Consider the following 10,261-nt stretch of genomic DNA (forward strand, 5'->3'; position numbering starts at 1 on the left):
CATTTTGTTTTTGTTTATTTATGTACCGACTTTTCCTTTACCTGAGATACTATAATAAAATTGTTCTAAAAATAGATTTGTTTCTATGACCCGGATGTACAAATTAAATTGTTACGCTTTGTTTAAAACAAACTGTTTAACAATACTACACAGTTTATAATCATTGTAAACAATAATTGTGTAATGAACTGCCTTTGATATTCAGTATTTACCAATTACACAGTGATGTGACACTGTTACTTTAACACCGCTAGTTTCGTTTATGCAAAGCAGTTAACAGGTGATGGGGCCATGCACGGGTTATTTGCTGAACACGAGTGTTGAAAGTGAGAAAATGTAATAATCAGAAGTTAATTTTCTTTTAGAAAAATATTAAAAAGGAAAGATTGATGTATAAAATTCTTCAACCATATATAAATGCCCTGTAATATTTAACATAAATGTAGATCACCCAAGCTGAATTACGAAATTACACATTGGATAATGATCGATAATTAGCAGGCGTTAATGTTTTAAAAATTCACCCAAAATATAATCTATGAACGCTGTTTGAAATCCAATCAATAATTAACACCTTTTGAGATAGAAGATCATAGAATGGTTGTGTTTTTACAACAATCAGCTGATTGACATTTTTATGACCTCGAGGCTTAAAATAGAATATGGGAAACTTTACCTGTGTACACATCGAGGCCTTTTCTATAATCATATAAACACGAAAGATACTGTTTTAAAACTTTATTTGAATAATACACAAGTAAATGTGAAATAATAATGAAAATTATGATGCATTCAAGAAAAATATACTTACCAAATTGCCGTTTCCGGTCAAAAATCTCGTCAGTTTTAACTGAGCATATCTAGCTGGCGATTATTTTCTATGCAATAAACCGAAATGCCACTTGTAAGGCTATGCATATAACCGGACAATTTAACATTAGGTGAATGGGAAATGGTTTTGTGCAGGAGAAAAGTATGCAATTAACCGAATTATGCTATTAAGCGGTATGCAATTAAGTGGAATCGACTGTATATATATACTTCCATGGTTCGATAAATATTTGATGCCTTTTAAGAAAATGACCTTTGTTAACACATCAAAATAAATTTTGACATATAATATCAGCTTCAGACACTTGTGATGTTATTATCTGGTATTAAGAGGATGAAAATTGCAACCAAGTTAATATTACATTAAAATCTGTATTTTTCATATATAAGGATTAATCAACACAAATAAATTGTGGAATTTGAAATATATCCTTAACTTTATGATGAAATTTAGGGTTTGTCCTATAACATTATTAACTAATGCCAGATTTTAGGTCACAACTAAATAGCCAGAACATTTACCAATTTTACAACAGGTAATTGATACATCATTTATCCAAACACACTTGTTAGTCTTCACAGCAGGATATTGTCTAATTATCACAATATTGTAGAAAACTGACCAGAAATGACCAGCTGTGGACTATGACTCTACCATGGATTGCAAAATACTGATAAAATAAATAGATTGTTATCAGAGTCAGTGGAAAACTGTCTATTGACTTTTGAATTTACATACAGAAGATCCCCCTTTTTTCTGAAATTTTAAAATAGTCTTAATACAAGACAATAGTGGAGTATTTGTGATTAGTGTTTTATTTTCACATGAAAGCTTATATTACTAAAGATTAGTAAAATGAATATGAATAAGAAATTAAAGATGTTTTTAAAAAGAACTGAGTATTGTGCCTGCTGAGTGTGCCTGTCACAAGTCAGGAGCCTGTAATTGATTGTCGTTTGTTTTTGTGTTACATATTTGTTTTTAAATTTATAAATAAGGCCGTTATATCTACCTATGAATTGTAGTTGCATAGTGCAACTACAAATCATTGTTCTGGACAAATCATTGATACGGTGTAGCAATGTTTAGAGTTTTTTCTGAAAATGTGTTGATTAAAGGGAAACTTTCAGCAGAGACCACCCTTCTTTTTGTCATTTTTTTGTATCACTGTTTTGATTTATTGATTCTTTTCATAATTTTGTAAAATCAGTTAATTTGAATTAAGATTTTTTGTTTTTTTGATTTTCTAACTATTTCAACCTATAGTTCAATAAATGTTAGATTAAGTGTTTCCTGGTAGAATTTTGTCTTATAAGAATATCAGTTTACATGTGAGGTTTACATGGTGATGGTCATTAATTAGTTCTGCACAGTGAAATATTTTGAAGGAATTGTGACCTTCATACTATTTTATAGGTCATTTCATTTATTCACCAATGTTCTATTTCTTTTGAATCCTATGGATAGGTTTTAATGGGATATGATACACAATGTAGCACCTATTGAATAATCTGTTTTAATAAGATGCCAGTATTTCTTGAATACTTTTTGAAGTTCTTCTGCTTGAGGATGATAATATGTAATGAATGATACTTAACATCTATTTTAAATTTTTCTTTTTCTAAATTTTATGTTTTCTGTCATGGAATTTGATAGAATTTGATTTACCAATTTCAGTTAATAAAATAGTCTTTCAATACAGAGTTTTCTTTCTGGTTTGTGTTTCTATGTGAATGAATACCTTTGCCTTTAATATAGGATTTAAAGTCAAAATGGGTTGGTTTGGGTTTTTATGAAGATGTTGGAATTTTTCTGTATTTTTTTTTAAAGCATTTCATATCTTAAACACCAGTATTTTGATGTGTTCGTCTTTGCATGGGGATTTCAAGGTCTAGAAATTTTATGGAATGATTATTGCATTCCTGGGTAAACTTTGGCAGGTAGTGTTGATGAATAAATTGAGTGGTAGGGATGGGCTGGTCACCATGGTCACTATTTCAAGCACTATTACATATTTCATGATAAAATCTTGAAATTTAGATGGAGGTTAAGTTTTCAACTTGCCTGTTTATTTCACAAATGTCTGAAACTAATTAGATGACATCTTGGATGGCAATTTTTAAATTTTGCCTTGACACCTTCCGTCAATGAAAGGCGTAAAAGAAAAAATTTCAATAGCCTTTCAAGACATCATAGTTATTGTACTAATAGACACGGGTAAACCTTCAAAAATGTAGTTTTTAATCAGGAATATGTTAGGGCTAACCTATCAGATACGCTTCTCTTGGTTACGACTGCATATTGTATAAACTTGTTTTACTGACTAAATCTTGGATTTTTTTTGCATATTTAGACAGAGACATAAATTCAAAACTAAAAAAAATTAAAACTGATGTCTTCTATAAGTATTGATTCAATCCTTTACACTCAAATTTCCAAACCATATTGGCAAAATCATGAAAAAAAAATCCAGTGTTTTCTTAGCAGTGAAATGATTTTAAATTCTAGAATTCCAGGTAATTTTGGCAATGGTGAAAATATTTCCATGGAACTTTTATTTCACAACTGATGTCTTTCATAAGTCTTATTTCTGGAATAGCATTGTTTTCTCAATGATAATAAAATCACTAATCTGTCATTAATCAATCACTAATCCATCAGTAATCGGTCTTAAATCGATCAGTAATCTAATCGATCACTAATCGATCAAACTCCCGAGAGAGTTTGATCGATTACTGATCGATGACTTCAAGTCATCAATCGATTACTGATCAAATATGATCGATTAGTGTTCGATTACCGATCTGATCGATTAGTTAAGTCTGGCTAATGAGATTGGGAAATTGACATATATATGATAAACATTAAGACAGTCAGTGTTATTGGTGAAAAAAATCTTATAAAGTGCAGGTTAAAACTCTGGATGTTTGCAGAGTAACTACATAGTTAAACTCTACCATACACCTGTTCATGAGATTAGAGCAGCACTTTTTGGTAATGATTTACAATGTTAACATTAAGCCTAATTCTTACTGTAACAGCAGCTACTCTCCTGGGTTGAGTAACTCCAATCATATAACCTTTTTCTGCCCATCCTGCTTCTAATAAATACTGAAAATAAACACAATCATGATGCTAAAACATCAAATAAATATCCATTTGTTTTTATCATATTCTAGAAAAATGAAGCAGATCTATGGTTGCCACATAATTAGATTTATCTGATGTATTTGGATGTGAAGATATTATTAATATATTATAAAGTCAGGAGCCTGTATTTCAGTAGTTGTTGTCTGTCAGATTCATTTCATCTTTTTTTAAGGCCACACCAATTTGATTCCTTGTTCGACGGACCCGCCCGCACCTATTTTTTTCAAAACAGAATTTTTTAATTTTTATTATATTCCCGCTTCACGCATCCGGAAATGAAATCATGTCCATTTCCCGCACCGTTTTTTTTGGTAAATATTATAAAAAGATCGCAACATTTGTTTATAAAATCACAGTCTAGCCTATATATAATAGATTTTAAACCTATCAGTACCCCACAACACTGTAAATATCTGCGAGAATATTTGTTTCAGCAGGGAACCAATTTATTTCACCTGGGAGGGCTCTGATATAAATATATAACCGGAAATACCAGTACAGAACAAAACGTTGGTTTCTTTCCCCCTAACTTGTATTCCCTATAAAAAAATGTTCGTTGTTAAAATAAAGTACAAAGAACGTCTGAAGGATTTGCCTTCAACTGCAATTATAATGCATGGTGACGATCATACCCGCTGCAGGTTTGTGCACCTGTCCAGGTTTATTCAAGGACCTGTCGTTCAGCCGTTATCGTTTGTTGATGTAGTTCATTGGAATTTTCCCGTTTGGAAATATAAATTAGATCATTGGTTTTCCTGTTCGAATTGTGTACAATACTAAGTTGTGGTCCCTTATAGGTTGCTGGTTGGTCTGGATCAAAAATCTGTGTAAAAGGCCGTACTTTGACATATGTTTGTTATTACCAGGTTGGGAACAACCTTCCCTCAGACAAGGGCCTTGAAGGGGTCATTTTACCATGTTTACTGATGTAGAAAAGAAAACAGAAATACTAAGGATTTGTATAGTGCTACTATACAAAACCTTTGACAACTTAGAATGTTTTACTCAAAAAGAGGAGAAATACATTATATTTTAAACAACTTTTCTAAAAGAGGGATGGGTCCACTTATTTTGAATAGTATTAAACTGTTAAAGTAAATGTGTTAACATGGTTAAAATCCAGGAATATTACAAAATTCTTGGGCACGTTTCAACCATTTAATACAAAATATTATAGTTCTTTGGGAAAATATTAGCCCTTTTGTACTTAGTGTTTTTACAAAAAAAATATAATATAACTTATATAATGACCCCTCATAAAAGGGATATTCATAACATTAAGGAGTTGTTCTGAACCTGATTATGACTTGGATGGAGAAATGTCTCATTGTCAGTCACACATACATAGACCAGATTTAATTATTCAATTATTTCTTGTTGAACAGGGAAAAAATATTTCATAAATTAAAGAAATGTCAAGGTACAAGTGATAAATCAAGTTTTAATATAGTCAAAACCTACTATTTTATATTTACAAAAAAAAATTATAATCGCTCGCCTTTACTTTTTAAGCTTCGCCTCAAAAATTTGCAAATTAAATAATTTTTTTATTAAAATTTTCAAATCGCTCGCTCGCCCCAATTTTTGAAGTCCAAAAATCCGTAGAACAAGAAATTAAATTGGTGTGGCCTAAGATTCAGATTCAATATTTTACTGTAATGCCTCACCACTAATCATATATTTCTGATTGTTGGTTCTTTTTCCTGATTGTTTTACATTTTTGAAGTTGTGGATTTTCAAAGCTTACTAAATGGTATGTGTTTTGCTTATTGTTGGAGGCCATATATAATAACCTGGTGGATAATTGTGTCATTGTCAGTCATACCTTTACTTATTTTCATACATGTGACCTTCTGCTGCTGTTTTTTATTTGGTCGGGTTGTTGTCTCTTTGACACATTCCCATTTCCATTCTCAATTTTATCTAAAGAAGATCGGTATAAAAATATCTTAAGGTTGATTAAACTAAGGAATATGTGTACAAAAATGTCATACATAAGATATACTTATAAAATGCATTAGGAGTCTAATATAATGCTGTATATGATTTACCTGTGGAATTTGTGTACTCTTTCCACATCCAGTTTCACCAACAATCACAACTGTTTGGTATTTCTCCAGTAAATACAAAATATGATTTCTTAACTGCAAATATAAATTTAAAAAGGATTTTTAGTTCAATAATGAGTGATATGATTGAATGCATAGGCATGTTTAGGTAACATGAGTAATATATATCTGAGGATTTAAAATTATATGCATATATAAATCAAGCACACTAATTACATCAGCTATTTATAAAGTTCCAAGGAGAAAGTATGCTTAAGTGTAACTTTAAATCTGTAAATTACCCAACAATTAATTTCGCAGGTAATCCAAAGATTCAGTTGCAAAGTACAATCGACCATACTTTATCATATGGAAGTCTGTGAAAGTTGAATTTCCTACTGGACTAAATATGTCAACATAATTTTTTGTCCAACTTTTTGAAAAGATAAAAGATAAAATTGTGTCATTTGTCAAGATTTCTGCAAGTTGTCTAACATAGGTGGTTCGAGACCACAATTATTTCGTAGTGCATTTCTTTTAGAACATAAATGTAAATAAAAAAAATCCCACCTCCGCTTTCTCAAAGAAACTTTTACAGTGTGTTGTACTACTTTTGGGACAAATTATATCAAAATTATAGAAAACTTCATCAGCTCCAACTCAAAATATAGACAATTTTATGTAAAGGGCGTCTTGAAATCTTTTGACAGCTTCCGAAGTGCTTATTTTAAACCTTTTTCAGCTGGACCAAATCACTACTTTCCTTTAAAATTCTGAACCCAAATTTTTTTAAAGTGTAACTTCACCCCACTACTTGCAATTTGAGGCATTAAACATGGAGAAATAAATTTGGAAGGGGCATAAAAATTAATGGCAAGTAACCCACTGTCAACACTAGGGACTATATTTGTGAACAACGAAAATCAAGGGACGACAATTGTGTTCTCGAACCTAGGCAGGGCTTCCAAAACGGTCATATATTCCAGTCATTTGTATAATGTCCGGTAAAAGTCCGACTGGGCAAAGCATGAAACAGTCATATACTTTTTAGTTTTCAAGGCTTTTTCGGTCATTTTTACATAATTCACGATCTTTTAGACCCAACCTTTTGCCATTAACATCAACACATTTCCAGTCATAAATGTGACATGATGATTAATTACTATCAAAACAACACCTACTTCAATACTTCTAATTTTAATCAATGCTAATTAGTAGTTGGACACCTGAAATCTTCCTGTTCAGGTGACAGGTGAACTATGTTCAGTACCAGAGATCGTATAAATTGATCGGTTTATTCTCAATTTTTTTCTTACTTTTCAGCGGTTTGTTTCTAATTGATTTAGTCCAAAAGATTAAAATTATTAGAAATTAGTTTATCAACATGATTTGATGAAAAATTTAAAAAGGTTTTAAATGAAAAATTGTCAGAACTACGTCGTTTGAACTAGAACATGTTTGCGCTTGTGCACAGGGGGGAAATTTAATTATGCATTCTACATTTCTTCAAAAATGCTAAAATTATCATTGATACCTGTATCTAACGTTCATTTCAAGTATTTTGTTGAAGAAAATACTGTCGAAAGAGCTTTTCTCTCAGTCATGCTTTGTAAACGTACACGGATTTTACGTATCCATTTATGGTCCATGTATTACCATTGTCAAGTCAACTTCCGGTTAGAACAATGTGAAAACGAAAGTAAAGATTTTGACATTGTCATTTTGCACAAATAAAAAGTCTAAGGCAGATATGAGCACGCTGATGTGCACACTTTGAATGATGCACTGCCAATTTAACAGTTACATCTGAACATCAAATTCATATCATATCAAAGTAAAGTTTAAAATCATTTTTTTTTTAATGTAATCATCATGATCATGGTTATGTCAATCATTGGAATGGCCATCTGATTACCATAATTGCCTTTTGTGACTAAGTCTTAAGGGATTAAAATCGGAATCAGATATGAAATGTCCGGCTGGCTCAAATATTTTTTGGAAGCTAGGTGATATGAAAATTGAAGTTAGCAATATATAGCAATTAGATTTGAAATAATATTTGCTTTCTCTAGCATTGTCAAGTCATGTCAATACTTTGAACACTGGAAGTTTTTGTCTTTGCTGTTCTATAGATAATGATCTGTTAGGATTATAAATCACTGTGGTCCCTGAATCCTCATTTGTAGATTTCCTTTCCTCATTTAAAGCAGAATCTGGTGCCTCTGTCCCTAAAACAAAACAAAAATTTATTCTTAATTATAATGATTTGTATCTCTTTTGCAAGACAATACATACATTGACACAGTAATTTTGTAAAATCACATGAAGTGGCCAATAAAAGTTAGAAAGATCACATCATGGAGAACCTGTGTACTAAGCATACCTGTCAACTCACCCGTTTTTTTGCGGGTGACACCCGTTATTTTCACCTCTCACCCGGGAGTTTTTCTTTACCCGGCGGGTCCCGGGAATTTCTAACATTACCCGTTTCACCCGGATTTCTGACCGGAATTGTTTCCGGTATTTAGAAGTAATACGACCTTCGGTTTTATCGGTCTTTTTCAATGTAACCAAAAGTCAAAATGTAGGACTTGTTTACCTGAGCTACGTAACGATATTTTCAACAAGCTACAAGATGAGTTCAGTGACTATCAGTTGACCCCATTAGATGAACTTCCACTTTGCACTTCCCCTGAAACTGACATTGGTACATTTTGGGGAGAAATGTCCAAGTTGCATGACATTTTTCTTAACAAGCCAAGATTTTTTGTTTTGTCAAAACTTGCTAAAACATTACTGGTTTTGCCAAACAGCAATGCAGACAGTAAGAGGGTATTTTCTTTAGTAAAGAAAATAGCTACAGAGTTTAGGGCTGATCTTAATAAGGATACACTATGTGCTCTTCTTTCTTGTAAAATGAATACACATTTGCATTGCTATGAACTGAAACCAAGTGCAGTTCTTTTAAAGAATGCCAAGTCTGCTTCTATGGAATATAACAATAGTCTGAAATAAACTTGTATACATGTTCTAACTGTTTTATATACATATTGACTATATAAATTATATGTAAACATATTTTTGTTCTTCAATTGAGCCCGCAAAATGTCGTACGCGTTATGACCTGAGATTTTTTTTCTCAATGCAGGTCATGACCTGACTTTTCATTTTCAGAGGTTGACAGGTATGACTAAGTTTCAAGTTGATTGGACTACAACTTCATCAAAAAATACCTTGCCAAAAAACCTTAAGGTGCAGAACAAACGGACGTAGACCAGACAAACATAATGCCCATAAATGGGCCATAACAATAGGCACATTTATTTAAGGCAAGTATTTATATACTAGTACTGTACAAATACTTGGTTTAGGTAAGAAAATGTTTTAAGAAGGACTGCATATGAAAGTGTATCTTTAAATTAAGTTGTCTGTGAAGGTTTGGTTTAAAACTGCAGGTGGTAATTTGACCCAGTCTTTGTTTGTTGGGCTAAAGTAAATGAGAAGATCTTAAAACGGTCTATGTTTTAAGTTGTCTGTATATTTGTTGATGGGTAGATCTTGTTTTGGACTCACAAGCAGTTGAAGACCCACTATCAACATATATAATTGCCTGTGTTTTGGACTGCTTTTTATGAGAATATCTTGGGATGGTATTGCAATTTCATTGTTTATGTCTTTGTGGATCATTAACCTGTGTTTTTGCAAAGTTTGCCAGTTGAGATCAATTTGTTAAGCCTAAACTTGGCTAATGTTTACTGAAAGGTACAGGCTACAGCTGCTGGAACAGACCCAATCGCTTATCCTGAACTGTTTAGTCTATAGAATTTTGAGAGAAAGTACTTTAAAAACGCAGAGTGAAACAGTCATGTACCTGGTTTCCAGAATTTTCGAGAAAATAGGCTCATCTTCCCATATGATCATCTCCAAACATGTAAAATCGTCTGCTTTTCGTTTTGTTTGAATTTAGCACATGTTGAGATTATTTCCCCTTGTTGACAGGTAACCCAAGTTCTGTTAACACTTTTATCACTCAAAATCATTTAAGATATGACATTAGACACCTTCCAATCTCAATAGATAATAAACAACCACGTTCCTCATTTGTTTATGCTAAAACCACACACTGAATTTATCTTTTATAACTATTGGTTAACTACTTGACTTCACAAGAGGTTAATGTAAAGTCGGAAACATTGGATTCATCAAAGTATAACAAACTTAAATAGTGTCC

General features: G+C 32.0%; 1 protein-coding gene across 1 annotated transcript in view; it reads right to left on the reverse strand.

The window, feature by feature from the left end:
* LOC134701727 (probable ATP-dependent RNA helicase DHX35) overlaps positions 1-10,049 on the reverse strand; it is a 147,552-nt gene extending 137,503 nt beyond the window's left edge. The window contains exons 1-4 of the mRNA XM_063562871.1: positions 9,902-10,049; positions 8,125-8,258; positions 6,034-6,126; positions 3,866-3,943 (exon numbers count right to left, since the gene is read on the reverse strand). Coding sequence (XP_063418941.1) covers positions 3,866-3,943; positions 6,034-6,126; positions 8,125-8,258; positions 9,902-9,935 — 339 coding nt within the window. The 5' untranslated portion in view covers positions 9,936-10,049. The remainder of the gene's footprint in view (positions 1-3,865; positions 3,944-6,033; positions 6,127-8,124; positions 8,259-9,901) is intronic.
* Between the last annotated feature and the right edge of the window lie 212 nt (positions 10,050-10,261).

Source organism: Mytilus trossulus, unplaced genomic scaffold, assembly GCF_036588685.1.
Source record: "Mytilus trossulus isolate FHL-02 unplaced genomic scaffold, PNRI_Mtr1.1.1.hap1 h1tg000261l__unscaffolded, whole genome shotgun sequence".
Lineage (NCBI taxonomy): Eukaryota > Metazoa > Mollusca > Bivalvia > Mytilida > Mytilidae > Mytilus > Mytilus trossulus.